This window comes from Oncorhynchus nerka, linkage group LG7 (assembly GCF_034236695.1).
Source record: "Oncorhynchus nerka isolate Pitt River linkage group LG7, Oner_Uvic_2.0, whole genome shotgun sequence".
NCBI lineage: Eukaryota > Metazoa > Chordata > Actinopteri > Salmoniformes > Salmonidae > Oncorhynchus > Oncorhynchus nerka.
Genome location: NC_088402.1, coordinates 30,065,795 through 30,085,476, shown reverse-complemented (window position 1 = coordinate 30,085,476; position 19,682 = coordinate 30,065,795). Strand labels below are relative to the sequence as shown.

Below are 19,682 nucleotides of genomic sequence, written 5' to 3'. Positions count from 1 at the left end.
CACGCTCGGTGAATTTCTGAGTATGGAAGAGATAGTCCGTTTTTTTCTCCTGTTTTTTTTTTGTGAGTAATGTATTTGAAACCTTTTCACTGTGCATATTTTTTTTGTTTTTTATTGTTTTCAGGCGGGGGTGCTAAAAAACATGTTCGCGTTATATCGGTCCGCTAAAACATAAAAGGTCCGCTAATAAATAAAAGCTCAGCGCACTACTTTTGTGAGAATATTTTTTTAATTCCGATTTTTCAGCTGGTGCTGCAGCTTGTCTGATTTGAAGATGATGGTAATGTGTACTTTTCTTGAACTTTGCAAATACAGAAAAAGTAGAAGGAAAAATGCCCTAATATAGCAAAAGGACAGTAACCTACTCATGATATATTGTTAGGTTTGACCGTTATTCCTCTACAGCCAATGCTTGTTACCCCATTAGAACAGCGCAATACACACACACTTGGTTGCGCGTACTCGTGTACCCACTGTGGAAGAAAAAAAATGAGAGCGCGCGCTCAGAGGCGGTCCGGTTGTCTCATTCTCTCACAGCCAGAGCGGATAACGAAAGCGGAGACCAAGATCGAATAGAACGGTCGAGCAACACACAGGATATAGCCTACTTCAGGTGTTGATAGAACATTGTTTGCGTCGACCGTCTGTGCGTCAACTATTTGGAAGGTAATCTCTTTCTGAAACATTGTAACAACTGCACATTGAAAGTAATGTTTAAAGACCCGATGGCCCGAGAGAAGAACAATATCGTCATATGGGGGGGGGGGGGTGTCTTTGGTTTCTAGATGACTCTTCTTGATGTGGGCACTAAAAAGCTTCTCAGCTAATATTTCACTCATGCTGCTGCGAACGATTTGTTTTGTGTGGCAGCGTATCTTTAGGCAATGAGGGAACACGAGGGTTCTCGTATTACTGTTGGGGTGTTCATTTTTAGGCCTCCTCAATTGCGTGGGGTGCACGCGATGTGAGGGCTGCTCCCCCAGCAGTAGACCTACTGGCTCAGTTATTGTGACAGCCCCGCGTGACCACAGGGATTATTTACACAACAAAAGAAAAATGTGCTCATCCTTATCTGTTGTTGTATGAATGACTGTGAGACCAATGCAGCACGGGATTCGTTACTTTTCAGCTGTTTTTATCATCACCGGTCCTTTTCAAAAGGAGAACACTGAAAGTGTTTAAAGAGCCTATGACCTGGGAGAAGAACGATATCCTCATTTGGGGGGTTGCATTGATGGTGTTATGTTATTGTTACATGTATGTGCGTCAAGGTCTTTGATAGCCAAATCTCACAGTATTTCAATTGACCATAAGTATTTCACTTTTCAAATAGATATGATTCATAGAGTAGAATCAATAAAATCGAACAGAAACATAATGTTTCCTAGAAGATCATGCATTGTTATTGTATGCTTAGCCTATTAACAACACTCATCAGTTGCCTCAGTAGAAATCACCAATCACTGCATCAAGAGAAAAATGTGTTAATGCATCCAATTACTGTCTGTGCAGAATGTTGCCCAACGGATTCTGAGTGTTCATGACCAAAGTGTGTGTGGTATAGCTGCACTTTGCGTTGATTGAAGATCTGCTGTCTGTCGTCATGCTCTTTCTGGAATGTGATGCTCATTTCAGCAACCATCTGCTCCTTTACAGTAGCCCTACACACACTGCACACACACACACACACACTGCACACAGCCCCCATTTACTCAAACAACTACTTCTCATTCTGTGAATGTTTAAAATGCACAGCTTCACCTTGAAGGCTCATATGGTATGTTGGGAAATTACATTTCCTCAATGCGACCTTGTAGAAGGAGCTTTGATTATAGAGGCTGTAGTGTGAGCTGGTCTGTGGGGACATGGAACCTGCCTGCCTTACTATAATGACCTTTAAAAGACCTGAGACCTAGGAGGGGAACAGTATTTAATTCTGTTGGCTGTGGCTGGCTGGCTAGCCGTCTCTGGTGGTTTGGTTTTTAATACTATACTTCTAACAGAATAGCCACTGACTGAAAGACAACCACCGAACCAATAGGATTCAAACCTTTGATTGCTATATCTTTAGTCAGGTGATACGCCTACTTTGTAAGGTGTCTAGGGAAACCCCAAACCTTCGACTTATCTGTGTGTGTGTGTGTGTGTGTGTGCCCCCGAATGCATGTGTGTCCCAGTGCCAGGATGTCCAGTGAGGTGCAGCCCAGCTCGAGGCCAGAAGACAGTCCCAACACAAGTGGAGGCAGCTGGGATGCGGAGCAGAGAGAGGTGGCCCCTCCGGGTCAGGAACGAGATCAGACAACGCCCAAGAAGAAAGAGGCCAAGATATCCAGCAAGACCGCTGCCAAGCTCTCCACCAGCGCCAAGAGGTATAGCTGCAATTCTCTCTATTCTATTCTGTCCATGTAGGTTGTGTAAGGAAGTGTCCTTAATGGTCTTGTTCAAAAGTACTTCATAAACAGTATAATACGGAGATGATATTGACTCAGATGCACCTTGAAGCAGTGGATTTATTATAACCATCAATGGGTTATTATGAAATTCAATGGTCTGTGGGACATTAGAGAAAAACAAAATGTTTGTGTCACAGAGAGAGAGCCCATGGATGCGTGAACATGAACAAGGGAGGCCTGCATGTTCTGTAATTAGTCCATTTCCCCATGGATTCCCTCGTTCATTTTCTCATTTATTCCTCCCTCCATCCTCTCTTAACAGCCTGCAGCCTCACCAGGTAAAGTTTGCCACTTCAGGAGAAAATACTGTAGATGAAATTACAGAGCGTACTGTGCATTCAAGCCTGGGAACGACTTACTCCATAACCGTGGTGATTGTATTACAGTTATACAGCCCCTTGCAGAAAGACGTCTTTTCCCACTGCACAATGATTTACCCTCAGTCTACTCTCATCATGAACCAGAGAGTTGATTATCAATACAAGCACACAGAGGAGATGAGGGGATCTGCTGTCGTTTGTTCTGCCATCGCTCACTCGCTCTTTGAGGTGTGGTGCCTACCTGTCAGCACTCCTCTGTGTGTGTCCGTGTGTGTGTGTATGTGTGCACATTCCTCCATGGCGTGACATTTGGAGAGGAACGAGGGAATGAGTCGACAGCGACAGCGATGACAGGTTAAATTAACAAAATGACCACCTTAGGTTCTCTCCCGCTCTGAGCCGTGGTGGTGGCGGCAGCGGTGGTGGTAGGGGTGGTGAGCGGAGGTGTGCCATTTCAACTGATGTTGTGATGCTTCCCTGTCTCCTGATATTGGAAGGCTGCTTGTCGTTGTCCTCCCCCATGGCTGCAGCTGACTATTTATATAGCTCATCTAGCAGATGTAAATCTTTTTTTGAAAGTATCTTTTTTAATTTTAATTTTTTTATATTTATTATTTTTTGTGCATTTTTAAATCATATTTATATGTTCATATGTTTTTTTGGGGGGGTTTATTATTATTTTTTATATCTATTTTTTTAAATTTTATTTTATTTTTTACCTTTATTTAACTAGGCAAGTCAGTTAATAACAAATTCTTATTTACAATGACAGATAGTAACAACAGTTGTTGCGAGCATTGTGCATAGATGATTTAGGGCCAGGGGCCACATGAAGCGTCTCAGACTAGGATCAGTTTTGCCTTTTAGATCATAATGAATCAAATTGTTATGGACAGGGAGGACCTAATTTACATCATCACCCCTACTCTAAGACGCTTTATACATTCGGAACTAGGCTTATATCTCAAAATCTTTAGGTTTATGATTATTCATGAGAGTAGCAGGGGTTTGAAGCAAAATTATTTTCCAATCGTTTAGTAAACAGAACCATTTTTGTTGTTGTTCTGTTCCACTGTTCTGACCAGGAAAATAAATATCTGAACCAGTTTAAACACCAAAAAAGTTATGTTTTATATCGTTCCTTTCGGCTCCTTTTTAAACCTCTGAAATCAACATTAAATTACTTCACCAATCAGTGCAGATAGAGCAGCAAGCTATAGTTAGTTGTTTACATGCATTGGACAGACAAGTGTAGGGCGCGAGGTGCGACTGAAATTCTGCGGGTGGGGGGAAAGCGAGAGAGGGTGGAGGAGGAGGCTTGAAGCACTGGGCATCTTGTTATGACATGCATTATCTGAATTAGGCCCACAGAATTATACCTACGGAGGAGCGACTTCTATGAGGGAACTTTGAATGTCTTTGAACTTCCAAGAAAGAGTTGGCTTAATGTGGGACCAATTAAAAATCTCTCTCCCTAATTTCTGAATCACGCTTGTAACGTCGGTAGGCTACAGTAGCTTATGCTTCGGAGGGGTAGGTAGCCTATACATGCACACACACTGCTAAAGATTTTTAGCTGGCAGGCAGACACTGGAATAAGTTTCTGAGTGACAGAGAGAGTACTTTGCATAGGCACTTTGTTGTGTTTTTTTGCGGCACTGGGGGGGAAAAAATCCAGGAATGTAAAAGAACAGTATTAACCTGTTCCCATGCTTTTAAAATAACAGTTCTGTTCCGGAACAGTATAGATCACTTTCGTTCCCAGTTCTCATTCTTTTCTGTTTTTTTGGTTTTGTTCCCTGAACCAGTTCCAAACCCTGGAGAGTAGCTTGTTGTCAGGGTTGTCTCAGTGTGAGTGGAATATTGCAGCCTTAATGGACGGTGAAGTCATTGATTGTAAAAAATAAAATAAAAACAGCACCTGGCTGTTAGAATCCTCAGAGCAAATCATTAGCATAGGTATGTAATGAGCAGTGCTGTGTACGACAGTGTAATTTGAACCCTGTCTTGATCCCGTCTACTCACTAAACTAAACCTTTATTTAGTCTAGCTGTTAGCTGTGGAAAGGATTCCAACATGTAGGGAGAGAGGAAGGGGGAGAAAGTAAGAGAGAGGGAAGGATAGAAAGAGGGAGGGAGGGGAGAGTAGGGGAGGAGAGAGAGACTAAATCAGTCAGATTTATTCCACCCTGAGTCATTAAAATCCTCATCTCAATATCAGATTCATAGTTGATTTGTCCAGAAAGCAAATATGACTCTTTTACACAGCAAGGCCTGTCTGTAGTCAATGTCAATTTGCACAGGCCCATGAAACAAGAGGAGGAATTCAACAGTGCGTCCCTATATTGATATAGCTTGACAGGATGTATTCCTGTATTCAATCACAATGCTAGGAGCTCATTAGGAAATCAATAAGTTATTCAGTGTGTAGACAGGATTTTTACAACACACCGGCTAGCTAGTATGTCGCGTGTGTCTGTGTGGGTTTAACATTACGTATATATAATCTGTATGTGATGTTTGTGTGTAATGTATATCAAGTGTGTGTGTAATGTGTGTTCCTCCTCATTCCCCAGGATTCAGAAGGAGCTGGCTGAGATAACCTTGGACCCGCCACCTAACTGCAGGTAGGAGCTTGTTCATTGTCTGTTTTATGACTGTCTGTACTTCAGTGTGTGTACAGTGCCTTCGGAACATATTCAGACCCCTGGACTTTTTCCACATTTTGTTAGGTTACAGCCTTATTCTAAAATAGATTAAATCATTTTTTCCCTCATCAATCGACACACAATACCTCACAATGAGAGTCTTTATGTTCCTTTTGGCAAACTCCAAGCAGGCTGTCATGTGCTTTTTACTGAGGAGCGGCTTCTGTCTGGCCACTCTACCATAAAGGCCTGATATGGGTTGAATGCTGTAGAGATGGTTGCCCTTCTGGAAGGTTCTCCCATCCCCGCAGAGGAACTCTGGAGCTCTGTCAGAGTGACCATCGGGTTCTTGGTCACCTCCCTGACCAAATTCCCCTTCTCCCCCGATTGCTCAGTTTGGCTGGGCGGCCAGCTCTAGGAAGAGTCTTGGTGGTTCCAAACTTCTTCCAATTAAGAATGATGGAGGCAACCGTGTTGTTGGCGACCTTCAATGCTGCATAATTGTTTTGGTACCCTTCGCCAGATCTGTGCCTCAACACGATCCTGTCTCCAGAATGCACCTGAGCTCAATTTCAAGTCTCATAGCAAAGGGTCTGAATACTTATGTAAATAAGGTATTTCCGTTTTAAACTTTTAATACATTTGCAAAAATGTATAAAAACTGTTTTTGCTTTGTCATTATGGGGTATTGTGTGTAGATTGCTGAGGATTTTTATTTATTTAATCCATTTTAGAATAAGGCTGTAACATAACAACGTTTGGCAAAATTCTAGGGGTCTGAATACTTTCCAAAGGCAATGTATATATGTGTGTGTGTGCACATGTGTTTGTGCGTAAGCGTGTTAATCGTCTGATCCGCCTGTTTTATGTATCTGTGACACCTGAGGCACTTTGTCAGTCTGTGCTGTGCATGGCGGAGAAGGAATGGGGATTGTGAAGAGCCTGTGCTGTGCTGGCTGAGTCACTCAGATGAATGGTATACAGGTATACATTACTGCAGTGCTGCCTGCATTTACAATGCAGTTTGTCAGTCTGTTGGGCTGACTGTGAGACGAATAAACCTATCAGAGCTGTGTGCATGGTGAGTCACAGCAAAAGAAGAAAGAGAAGTGATTGACCTGATTGGCCAGTAAGTTCACTACTGGGATCACTCTAGTTATGTTGCTTGCCGCTGCCGCATTTGCTCTGACTCTTGCGACTGGGAAAGGCACTCTTTCACCTTTTCAATGCACAAACACACTAGCTGAGGAGAGAGAGAGAGAGATAATATGAATATGTGTGATCTGAAAAAGGTGCGGGTGATTCAGACTAAAAACACTCCCGTGGCAGTTCTAAAACCATTTCCGCCGGAGTGATGCAGAGAATCTCAATGAAGCATACAATCATATTCACTGACAAAGAGCTAAACGGAGATGGGGGGAAAATAGATTTCAGACATTTGTATTGAAAATGACATTTGTATGAAAACCTGTTATTTGAAGAATGTCCATTTTGAAGCAGTTTCATGGCGAGTGGATTCAAACTGCCGTCAGGCAGCGGCAGTTTGGTCACCTCAGAGAGGTGTGTGTGTGTGTGTGTGTGTGTGAGAGAGAGAGAGAGAGAGAGAGATGAGTGAATAATTGGCCATAGTCTGCTGGAGTATCTTTAAGTACAATGCAATGTGAGGGAGCTCTGACACACTTGAATCGTAGAACTGTGTATTGAATCCCCTTGGGGTGTTTGGTTCATTCTTACAGAAACTAGTCCAAGCTCCCCTCCAAGTCTTCTATAAACACATGTAGTTTAGTGTTTGGTTTGCAAATGTTGACACAACAATATAACATTTCAACATGTATTTTGTGAGATAAAAGCAATGAGCATGAATAAAAATGTTCATATATGGATGTAATAAAGCGTTAGGATAATTTATGGTAGCCTACACAGTACAGTAGAAGTTATGAGGCTAATTTCCTCTTGTTTTGAACTGTATTCCTTTTTAATAGTGCTACGAGTAGAAAAATCCTCACCGACTAATTGACGTGACAACAGTGTTAATAGTCTCTGTAGAGGAGGACGGGGGGGTGAGAGGCGTCAGATGTGAGGGAGCGGACACTGTAATACACACAGCTCATTAGCTTCTCTTTATTTCTCCATCCTTTCTTCTCACGTCTGCAGCGAACCGCTTCTGCTCTTCCTTCTCATTTCAATAAAACCCAACTCCACTCATCATGATCACAGAACACCTCATAAACATTCTCTCACTCTCTCTCCCTTTCTTTTTCTCTCGCCCTTCCTCTCTGTCTGTTTTTTTTAAATCCCTATTTTAAAGAGAGCAGAGGGAGTCGTGATACTTTCCCCTTGGGAAAATAAAACACATCTAACTTTCATCGAAACGTGTCTCATTTGAAGAACTTATTTCGCAACATGTTGAAAGGAAGCAGGCCAAGCAGACAGGATGTGGAGTATATATTATCGGATGCTAAGGGGATATTTTCTCTTTTATAATCATCTTTGTCACCTGAGCAGAGAGTTAATTCGTTGAATGTGAGAAGTGCTCTGCAAGGCTATGTAAATACCCTCTCAACAGACACATTATATTGCCTCACTGCTCAACACGCCTTTTTACCTCCGTGTGTGTGTGTGTGTTTTTGTTAATTACCATATCCTTTCATAATGGTCCTGGCAGCGTTTTGATAAGAAACCCCCATTGGCAGAATGAAACAATGTGGATATCTTGGAGGATTGGCCATGCTTTCATTCTTTCTTTCTTTCTTTCTTTCTTTCTTTCTCCCACTCTCTGCCACTACTCCCCTCTCTTTCTCTCTATCTCTCCTTCCCTCCCTTCCTCCATAATCCCAGGAACATTGTGTGTTAGCGTGTTGTTCCAGAGTAATCCATTCTAAATGAAGACCAGTAATCATCTCCAGACATCACAGTGATGAAGTGAAATAGAAAGTATTGATGCGTATCGTAACGGGGAACTACAGAAGGAGAAAATATCTAATTCCACACTATGATTATCAGGGCGGTGGTGCTGTGTGATTGACTAATATATGCCTCAATTAGCTTTGCAATGTAATTGACTTGCAGCAGTCTCTCTCCCAGTTTCAGACATACTCCGATATGAGCATTCAGATATGATTATTATCATCTTGTATATATACTGTAGATGAAGATGATACAGAAACGTCTGGGTTAGCTCTTTCAGAGATAGTCAAAGACTTGACTAAGACCTAAGGCTGGAAACATTGATGCACAGGGGAGGGAGGAAGCATACATCACAGTGTGCAGAGTTTATTTAACCCTTTGCGGAGCTTTTTCAGAGACACACAGATTTCATGCATAACATGAACAGAGGCTGCTGTGGAGCCCTCCTGTTTCTGGGTCTGAGTGATGTGAGGTGGAGCCCTCCTGTTTCTGGGTCTCAGTGATGTGAGGTGGAGCCCTCCTGTTTCTGGGTCTGAGTGATGTGAGGTGGAGCCCTCCTGTTTCTGGGTCTGAGTGATGTGAGGTGGAGCCCTCCTGTTTCTGGGTCTCAGTGATGTGAGCTGGAGCCCTCCTGTTTCTGGGTCTGCGTGATGTGAGGTGGAGCCCTCCTGTTTCTGGGTCTGCGTGATGTGAGGTGGAGCCCTCCTGTTTCTGGGTCTGTGTGATGTGAGGTGGAGCCCTCCTGTTTCTGGGTCTGTGTGATGTGAGGTGGAGCCCTCCTGTTTCTGGGTCTGAGTGATGTGAGGTGGAGCCCTCCTGTTTCTGGGTCTGTGTGATGTGAGGTGGAGCCGTCCTGTTTCTGGGTCTGAGTGATGTGAGGTGGAGCCCTCCTGTTTCTGGGTCTGAGTGATGTGAGGTGGAGCCCTCCTGTTTCTGGGTCTGAGTGATGTGAGGTGGAGCCCTCCTGTTTCTGGGTCTGCGTGATGTGAGGTGGAGCCCTCCTGTTTCTGGGTCTGAGTGATGTGAGGTGGAGCCCTCCTGTTTCTGGGTCTGCGTGATGTGAGGTGGAGCCCTCCTGTTTCTGGGTCTGAGTGATGTGAGGTGGAGCCCTCCTGTTTCTGGGTCTGAGTGATGTGAGGTGGAGCCCTCCTGTTTCTGGGTCTGAGTGATGTGAGGTGGAGCCCTCCTGTTTCTGGGTCTGAGTGATGTGAGGTGGAGCCCTCCTGTTTCTGGGTCTGAGTGATGTGAGGTGGAGCCCTCCTGTTTCTGGGTCTGAGTGATGTGAGGTGGAGCCCTCCTGTTTCTGGGTCTGAGTGATGTGAGGCCACCTGTGTTTTCTGGTAAGATATGGTTAACCAGTCTTTGTCTATGGTAAAGTAGATGGCTGTCCTTTTAGTGCTTCTACTAGAAGTATCTGCATGCTTCCCAGCCAGTTCAGAAGAGTTTTGGACTTTGGTGAGGGGTTTTTCGGCTGTTCGGCGCACAATTTCTTTCTTGAGACCAGCCAAAGTTCGATAGACAAAGTCTATGCTCCTTCGTCTCTGATTGGTCAACTGTAAGGACTGTAAGGATTCTTCAATAAATGTAAAATTGTGCGAATAAGATCTCCTCAGCATAAAAATGCATAAAAATGTATGACAGATTTCTTGAGTTATCGTATATAAATTCAGACTCAAAATGCACATACGGTACTTTTGCCGCTTTTTATGCGAGCACACTCGTTTTGTTTGCCTAGCCGACATAAGCTAGCCGCCAGCCGAACTGAAGCATGCTGGCTCCTTGAGGGAGGAAAGGAGGACAGAGGAAGGAGAGAAGGGTGGAGAGGAGAAGGGGGATGCGAGGACAGACGGGGGAGGCGAGGACAGACGGGGGGAGGAGAGGACAGACGGGGAGGCGAGGACAGGCGGGGGAGGAGAGGAGGATAGGACAGACGGCGGGAGGCGAGGACAGACGGGGGAGGAGAGGAGGATAGGACAGACGGGGGGGAGGTGAGGACAGACGGGGGGGAGGCGAGGACAGACGGGGGAGGCGAGGAGGATAGGACAGGACAGGGGGGAGGAGAGGACAGACGGGGGGGAGGAGAGGAGGATAGGACAGACGGGGGGAGGTGAGGACAGACGGCGGGAGGCGAGGACAGACGGGGGAAGGCGAGGACAGACGGGGGGAGGCGAGGACAGACGGGGGAGGCGAGGACAGACGAGGGAGGAGAGGACAGATGGGGGGAGGAGAGGACAGACGGGGAGGCGAGGACAGACGGCGGGAGGCGAGGACAGACGGGGGGAGGCGAGGACAGACGGGGGGGAGGAGAGGACAGACGGGGGAGGAGAGGACAGACGTGGGGAGGAGAGGACAGACGGGGGAGGAGAGGACAGGAGAGGACAGACGGGGGAGGAGAGGACAGACGGGGGAGGCGAGGACAGACGGGGGAGAGGACAGACGGGGGGAGAAGAGGACAGACGGGGGAGAGGAGAGGACAGACGGGGGAGGAGAGGACAGGAGAGGACAGACGGGGGGAGGAGAGGACAGACGGGGGGAGGCGAGGACAGACGGGGGGAGGAGAGGACAGACGGGGGGAGGAGAGGACAGACGGGGGAGGAGAGGACAGACGGGGGAGGAGAGGACAGACGGGGGAGGCGAGTGAAGACGGGGAGGAGAGGACAGACCGGGGGAGGCGAGGACAGACGGGGGAGGCAAGGACAGACGGGGGGGAGGCGAGGACAGACTGGGGGAGGAGAGGAGAGAGGAGGATAGGACAGACAGCGGGAGGAGAGGATAGACGGGGGCGAGGACAGATGGGGGAGGAGAGGAGTATAGGACAGAGGGAGTAGAGGAGAGAGGAGGGTGAAAAGGACAGAGGGATGAGAGGAGGGTGGACGGGACAGAGGGAGGAAGGAGAGGAGAGGAGGGTGGAGATTAGTGAGGAGAGGACAGAGGGAGGAGAGAACAAGACAGCGTTTTGATTATCGCGGTGGTGGTAGAAGGGGGGTTCTGATTGGTGTGGTGTAGTAGTAATGTGTCACATCCCATGTCTCTGACAATCATCATACATACCAAGCAGTCATTTGAACTGCTCTCATGTGAAAAGTATAAATGTATAAACAGCACACACTCACATATCAACATGATCAAGTCAATATCATAATTTAATATGAAGAGTGTTTACTTGGCAGATAGTGAGTGAGTGATTTCTTCAGGTCAACTCATATGAATTTAGTTTTTACCAACAAACCAGCAGCAAGCCAAACAGGCAATCCCAGAGTCCACAGGGAGACTAAAAGTTCAAGCACTTAGTCGTTTTTAACAAGAGAAGAACATCATTGTAAAAATTACTCTGAGAGAAAGAGAGATGAATTAAACAGTCAATTTGGAAGCATTGGAGTGCAACTGCTATTGTTATGATATGCTTAGCATTCCATGTTCCACATCATTACGCTTTCTCTCAGCTAGGAGGGTAGGATGTTATTGCCAGAGAATTCTAATAGAATTCCATCAGAGGGAGTAATATGTCACCAGAAATCCATGAATAAGCAACATGCTTTAAATGTTTGGAGTCTAGCCTCTCCTTTCGGCTGTAGTAGTCTCTTTTATTTGAATTTGAAGGGGAGGTGAGGGGAGGGGAGAGGGAGAGAATATAGTCATAGTCCCATCTGGTCCACAGAAGCTAAGAGAGGCCCAGGAAGATTCCTCCACTTGCTGTGACCTCACACTATGGATCTAATTACCCTCAGCTGGGTGGAGGGCCTTTCTCTTCTTTGCTCTTCTGTTCTCTTTTCACAGACACTCTACATGTCTTTATCTTCTCTCCCGCTCTTCACTCCCTCGCTATGCTTCTTCTCACACACTACAGATCCTCATTTCACCATTATAATTTCCAATTCACCAATCTCCTTACTTGCTTTTTTGTCAGTCTGCTCTGCCGTTAGACACAGCTGATTAAAGGCTCTGACAAAGTGGAGTTATGTGACTGATGTCACCCGTGTTATTGTGAGAGATGCTCATCGTGTCTCTGTGTTGGGTGAGTGATTAGCCCCTCATTAACATGCTGCCTGCAGTATCCTTTGGTAGTCCATGGACACATCATCATCATCATCATTTTATTACCCACAGACTCATGTTTGGCTTATACTGTCTTGTGTAAGTGTGTGTATTGAGGAAAGGAGAACCTGCTGAGGTAGAGAAAGAAGGTAACAAAACAGAGCACACTTGATAATAGTCTACATTTATAAATATATATTTTATTAAACCTTTTATTTAAGTAGGCATGTTAGTTAATAAACAAATTAGGCACATTTGGGCAGTCTTGATACAACATTTTGAACAGAAATGCAATGGTTTGTTGGATCAGTCTAATACTTTGCACATACACTGCTGCCATCTAGTGGTCAAATTGCACCTAGGCTGGAGTAATACATTATACATTTACATTTAAGTCATTTAGCAGACGCTCTTATCCAGAGCGACTTACAAATTGGTGCTTTCACCTTATGACATCCAGTGGAACAGCCACTTTACAATAGTGCATCTAAGTCTTTTAAGGGGGGGTGAGAAGGATTACTTTATCCTATCCTAGGTATTCCTTAAAGAGGTGGGGTTTCAGGTGTCTCCGGAAGGTGGTGATTGACTCCGCTGTCCTGGCGTCGTGAGGGAGTTTGTTCCACCATTGGGGGGCCAGAGCAGCGAACAGTTTTGACTGGGCTGAGCGGGAACTGTACTTCCTCAGTGGTAGGGAGGCGAGCAGGCCAGAGGTGGATGAACGCAGTGCCCTTGTTTGGGTGTAGGGCCTGATCAGAGCCTGGAGGTACTGAGGTGCCGTTCCCCTCACAGCTCCGTAGGCAAGCACCATGGTCTTGTAGCGGATGCGAGCTTCAACTGGAAGCCAGTGGAGAGAGCGGAGGAGCGGGGTGACGTGAGAGAACTTGGGAAGGTTGAACACCAGACGGGCTGCGGCGTTCTGGATGAGTTGTAGGGGTTTAATGGCACAGGCAGGAGCCCAGCCAACAGCGAGTTGCAGTAATCCAGACGGGAGATGACAAGTGCCTGGATTAGGACCTGCGCCGCTTCCTGTGTGAGGCAGGGTCGTACTCTGCGGATGTTGTAGAGCATGAACCTACAGGAACGGGCCACCGCCTTGATGTTAGTTGAGAACGACAGGGTGTTGTCCAGGATCACGCCAAGGTTCTTAGCGCTCTGGGAGGAGGACACGATGGAGTTGTCAACCGTGATGGCGAGATCATGGAACGGGCAGTCCTTCCCGGGAGGAAGAGCAGCTCCGTCTTGCCGAGGTTCAGCTTGAGGTGGTGATCCGTCATCCACACTGATATGTCTGCCAGACATGCAGAGATGCGATTCGCCACCTGGTCATCAGAGGGGGGAAAGGAGAAGATTAATTGTGTGTCGTCTGCATAGCAATGATAGGAGAGACCATGTGAGGTTATGACCGAGCCAAGTGACTTGGTGTATAGCGAGAATAGGAGAGGGCCTAGAACAGAGCCCTGGGGGACACCAGTGGTGAGAGCGCGTGGTGAGGAGACAGATTCTCGCCACGCCACCTGGTAGGAGCGACCTGTCAGGTAGGACGCAATCCAAGCATGGGCCGCGCCGGAGATGCCCAACTCGGAGAGGGTGGAGAGGAGGATCTGATGGTTCACAGTATCGAAGGCAGCCGATAGGTCTAGAAGGATGAGAGCAGAGGAGAGAGAGTTAGCTTTAGCAGTGCGGAGCGCCTCCGTGATACAGAGAAGAGCAGTCTCAGTTGAATGACTAGTCTTGAAACCTGACTGATTTGGATCAAGAAGGTCATTCTGAGAGAGATAGCGGGAGAGCTGGCCAAGGACGGCACGTTCAAGAGTTTTGGAGAGAAAAGAAAGAAGGGATACTGGTCTGTAGTTGTTGACATCGGAGGGATCGAGTGTAGGTTTTTCAGAAGGGTGCAACTCTCGCTCTCTTGAAGACGGAAGGGACGTAGCCAGCGGTCAGGGATGAGTTGATGAGCGAGGTGAGGTAAGGAGAAGGTCACCGGAAATGGTCTGGAGAAGAGAGGAGGGGATAGGGTCAAGCGGGCAGGTTGTTGGGCGGCCGGCCGTCACAAGACGCGAGATTTCATCTGGAGAGAGAGGGAGAAAGAGGTCAGAGCACAGGGTAGGGCAGTGTGAGCAGAACCAGCGGTGTCGTTTGACTTAGCAAACGAGGATCGGATGTCGTCGACCTTCTTTTCAAAATGGTTGACGAAGTCATCTGCAGAGAGGGAGGAGGAGGGGGGGGGGGAGGAGGATTCAGGAGGGAGGAGAAGGTTGCAAAGAGCTTCCTAGGGTTAGAGGCAGATGCTTGGAATTTAGAGTGGTAGAAAGTGGCTTTAGCAGCAGAGAGAGAAGAGGAAAATGTAGAGAGGAGGGAGTGAAAGGATGTCAGGTCCGCAGGGAGGCGAGTTTTCCTCCATTTCCGCTCGGCTGCCCGGAGCCCTGTTCTGTTATGGCCTTTCCCTTGCATTACAAATATGATGGTACAAAAAAAATACAAAAGAACGGTAGTTTTTTTCTTTGTATGATCTATTGTGTTATATTCTCCTACATTCCTTTCACATTTCCACAAACTTCAAAGAGTTGCCTTTCAAATGGTACCAAGAATATGCATATCCTTGTTTCAGGGCCTGAACTACAGGCAGATACATTTGGGTATATAATTTTAGGCAAAAATTGAAAAAAGTGGCGAATCCTTACAATTCCCGCCTACCAAAAGGCCTCCTGCGGGGACAAGGGCTGGGATTTTTCCTATTTCGTTGCCTTTCAAACTGGAATTAAAATAGACTTTTGGGGGGTTTGTATCATTTGATTTACACAACACTTTGAAGTTGCAAAATATTTTTTTGTGAAATAAACAAGAAATAAGACAAAAAAACAGAAGCGTGCATAACTATTCACCCCCCCCCCACCTTTTGCAGCAATTACAGCTGCAAGTCTCTTTCTGTATGTCTCTATAAGCTTGGTACATCTAGACACTGTGATTTTTGCCCATTCTTCAAGGCAAAACTGCTCCAAATCCTTCAAGTTGGATGGGTTACGGTGGTGGACAGCAATCTTTAAGTCATACCACAGATTCTCAATTGGATTGAGGTCTGGGCTTTGACAAGGCCATTCCAAGACATTTAAAAATGTTTCCCCTTAAACCACTCAAGTGTTGCTTTAGCAGTATGCTTAGGGTCATTGTCCTGCTGGAAGGTGAACCTCCGTCCCAGTCTCAAAACCCTGGAAGACTGAAACAGGTTTGCCTCAAGAATTTCCCTCTATTTAGCGCCATCCATCATTCCTTCATGCTGGAGAATGGAAAAACATCCTGCCCCATCATGCTTCACTGTGGGGATGGTGTTCTCATGGTGATGAGAGGTGTTGGGTTTGTGCCAGATGGCTTAAAGTGGTTCTATGGACAGATACTCCAATCTCCGCTGTGGAGCTTTGCAGCTGCTTCAGGGTTATCTTTGGTCTCTTTGTTGCCTCTCTGATTAATGCCCTCCTTGCCTGGTCCGTGAGTTTTGGTGGGTGGCCCTCTCTTGGCAGGTTTGTTGTGGTGCCATATTCTTTCCATTTTTTAATAATGGATTTAATGGTGCTCTGTGTGATGTTCAAAGTTTCAGATATTTTTTTATAACCCAACCCTGATCTGGTCTCGTTGGTGTGCAAAGCTGTCATCAAGGCAAATGGTGGCTACTTTGAATAATCTAAAATCTATTTAGATTTGTTTAACACTTGTTTGGTTACTACATGAGTGTTATTTCATAGTTTTGATGTCATGACAAGAGAGACACCACAACACTACATAAAGAGAGACCTAAGACAACAACATAGCATGGCAGCAACACATTAGAACACCGCATGGCAGCAGCACAACATGGTAGCAACACAAAACAAGCTACAAACATTATTTTACACAGACAGCAGCACAAAGGACAAAGAAGTTAGAGACAACAATACACCACGCAAAGCAGCCACAAATGTCAGTAAATGTGTAGAGCCATAGTTGTCAACTATCTGGCTTCCCCACTGGCTTTAACAGCCAATATCTCAACACAGTGACAAACACACAGCAAGAGGACTAAGGCTGTCCTGGCTGGTTGTCTCTCTCTATATCTGCCTCTGTTGTTGTTACAGCAGTACTCAACTAACCAGTTGTGAGGGGAAATGGACAGAGGCGTGCTGCCTCCCGCCCGAGCAATGCCAGCAACGTCCCTGTACTGTGTACATACCTGCTAATGTTATTGACATGATACATGGCTCCTGGAGGGCAGAGCAAGCTGGAGGGAAGGCAGGGTATGGATGGAGGAAACATATAAAACTGTCCCTGTCACATGCTTTCGTAAACAACAGGTGTAGACTAACAGTGAAACGCTTAGTTACGGGTCCTTTCAAACAATGCAGAGAAAGATCAAAGTAAATAAATGGAAGTAGTGACACAAGGAATAAATAAAAGAGTGAATAACGAAGGCAGGACAGACCGAGTCGATGTGATAAAATGATGGTGATAAAATGGTCAGGTCTGTTTTCTTAGTGGATTGAGGTCAAAACTGACATGTGGTTTCAGCAATAGTGCTCAGAGGTTCTGAATGCACCCAGGCTACTTGTATCCATGTATACCTGTATACCCCACATGCCACCAGAGGTCTCTTCGCGATCCCAGAGTCCAGAACAGACTATGGGAGGCACACAGTACTACATAGAGCCAGGGCTACATGGAACTCTATTCCACATCAGGTAACTGATGCAAGCGGTAGAATCAGAGTTAAAAAACAGATAACAATACACCTTATGGAACAGCAGGGACTGTGAAGAGACATACACACACGTACACATGGATTATTGTAGATATGTGGTAGTAGAGTAGTGGCCTGAGGGAACACACTTAATGTGTTGTGAAAAGTGTTATGAAAGGTCATGTCATGTTGTATATAACTGCCTTAATGTTCCCATTGACATAATAAATACAAATATACATAATATAATATACATAATAATAAACCTCAGTGTTACTCAGTCGTACTGTAGAAATAGACTTCACAGTGTTACTCAGTCATACTGTAGAAATAGACTTCACAGTGTTACTCAGTCATACTGTAGAAATAGACTTCACAGTGTTACTCAGTCATACTGTAGAAATAGACTTCACAGTGTTACTCAGTCATACTGTAGAAATAGACTTCACAGTGTTACTCAGTCATACTGTAGAAATAGACTTCACAGTGTTACTCAGTCATACTGTAGAAATAGACTTCACAGTGTTACTCAGTCGTACTGTAGAAATAGACTTCACAGTGTTACTCAGTCATACTGTAGAAATAGACTTCACAGTGTTACTCAGTCATACTGTAGAAATAGACTTCACAGTGTTACTCAGTCATACTGTAGAAATAGACTTCACAGTGTTGCTCAGTCATACTGTAGAAATAGACTTCACAGTGTTACTCAGTCATACTGTAGAAATAGACTTCACAGTGTTACTCAGTCATACTGTAGAAATAGACTTCACAGTGTTGCTCAGTCATACTGTAGAAATAGACTTCACAGTGTTACTCAGTCATACTGTAGAATAGACTTCACAGTGTTGCTCAGTCATACTGTAGAAATAGACTTCACAGTGTTACTCAGTCATACAGTAGAAATAGACTTCACAGTGTTACTCAGTCATACTGTAGAAATAGACTTCACAGTGTTGCTCAGTCATACTGTAGAAATAGACTTCACAGTGTTACTCAGTTGTACTGTACAAATAGACTTCACAGTGTTACTGAGTTGTACTGTAGAAATAGACTTCACAGTGTTACTCAGTCATACTGTAGAAATAGACTTCACAGTGTTACTCAGTCATACTGTAGAAATAGACTTCACAGTGTTACTGAGTTGTACTGTAGAAATAGACTTCACAGTGTTACTCAGTTGTACTGTACAAATAGACTTGACAGTGTTACTCAGTCATACTGTACAAATAGACTTCACAGTGTTACTGAGTTGTACTGTAGAAATAGACTTCACAGTGTTACTCAGTTGTACTGTACAAATAGACTTCACAGTGTTACTGAGTTGTACTGTAGAAATAGACTTCACAGTGTTACTCAGTCATACTGTAGAAATAGACTTCACAGTGTTACTCAGTCATACTGTAGAAATAGACTTCACAGTGTTACTGAGTTGTACTGTAGAAATAGACTTCACAGTGTTACTCAGTTGTACTGTACAAATAGACTTGACAGTGTTACTCAGTCATACTGTACAAATAGACTTCACAGTGTTACTGAGTTGTACTGTAGAAATAGACTTCACAGTGTTACTCAGTCATACTGTAGAAATAGAGTTCACAGTGTTACTCAGTTGTACTGTACAAATAGACTTCACAGTGTTACTCAGTCATACTGTAGAAATAGACTAAACAGCATTCTCCAGATCACCCTGTAATGTGCTCCAGTCAGCAGACATAATGCCGGAGAATCAGTGGAAATGATGATGATGTTCTTATTGCACTACAGTATCTGATCTCTTCCTCTGAGATACTACTGGCCACTCCAGCCTCTCGTGCTGCTTTGCCCTCTAACATGAAGAAAGGCACTCATTTGAATGGAGAGCAATGTTTCAAGGCACTGTAGTTCTGCATTGCTGAGTGTCCGGACTCCAGACAGAGGTCACTTTCCCACCAGCTGCAGCTGTATTCAACCTATGGGAGACATTCCTACCAGGACACACACACACCAGGGTGGAAAATGCTAGGATCCTCTCTTGTCTCAGGTCTCATTCTCATGAGACCGCCCTCCTCCACACTGTCAATGGCTGTTTCATTGTATCCATGCCTGCCTGGGTTTAGCTTTCCAGATGACGTGGCTGTGACAGGATTCAATACCCGGGCTGTTGAATTCTTAATGTGCCCTTTATGCTGCTACACTTCCCCTTTAAACCCCACTAACCCTTAGTGGGCCTATCTCTCCTTTTATCTCTGGTCTGTTTCAGGAGGAGGAGGAGGGGAGGGGGGGACAGGTGTAATACTGTTTTAAGAGCAGTGTAAATCAGTGGTGGGTTACTCTTTCTCAAAGTGCTCCTCTCCTTCCTTCCTCCTCTCCTTCTTTCAACCTCTGATTCTTTCTTCCTCCTCTCCTTCCTCATCTCCTTTCTTCCTCCTGTCCTTCTTCCTTCCTCATCTCCTTCCTTCCACCTCTCCTTCTTTCCTCCTTTCCTTCTTTCCACCTCTCCTTCTTTCCTCCTTTCCTTCTTTCTACCTCCTTCTTTCCTCCTTTCCTTCTTTCCACCTCTCCTTCTTTCCTCCTTTCCTTCTTTCCTCCTCTCCGTCTCCTCCGCTCCTCCGCTTTGTTAATAAAAGTGTTAA

At 45.3% G+C, this 19,682-nt stretch overlaps 1 protein-coding gene across 2 annotated transcripts in view; it reads left to right on the top strand.

The window, feature by feature from the left end:
- The first annotated feature begins 174 nt into the window (after positions 1-174).
- Positions 175-19,682, top strand: part of LOC115131441 (ubiquitin-conjugating enzyme E2 E2-like) — a 49,139-nt gene continuing 29,631 nt past the window's right edge. Inside the window, exons 1-3 of one of the 2 annotated variants that reach the window (XM_029663179.2) lie at positions 175-280; positions 2,178-2,369; positions 5,349-5,399. In XM_029663179.2, the coding sequence (XP_029519039.1) occupies positions 2,185-2,369; positions 5,349-5,399 (236 nt within the window). In that variant the 5' untranslated portion in view covers positions 175-280; positions 2,178-2,184. Of the gene's footprint in view, positions 281-514; positions 667-2,177; positions 2,370-5,348; positions 5,400-19,682 lie in introns of those variants that run through there. The other variant, XM_029663178.2, reaches the window with a different exon arrangement.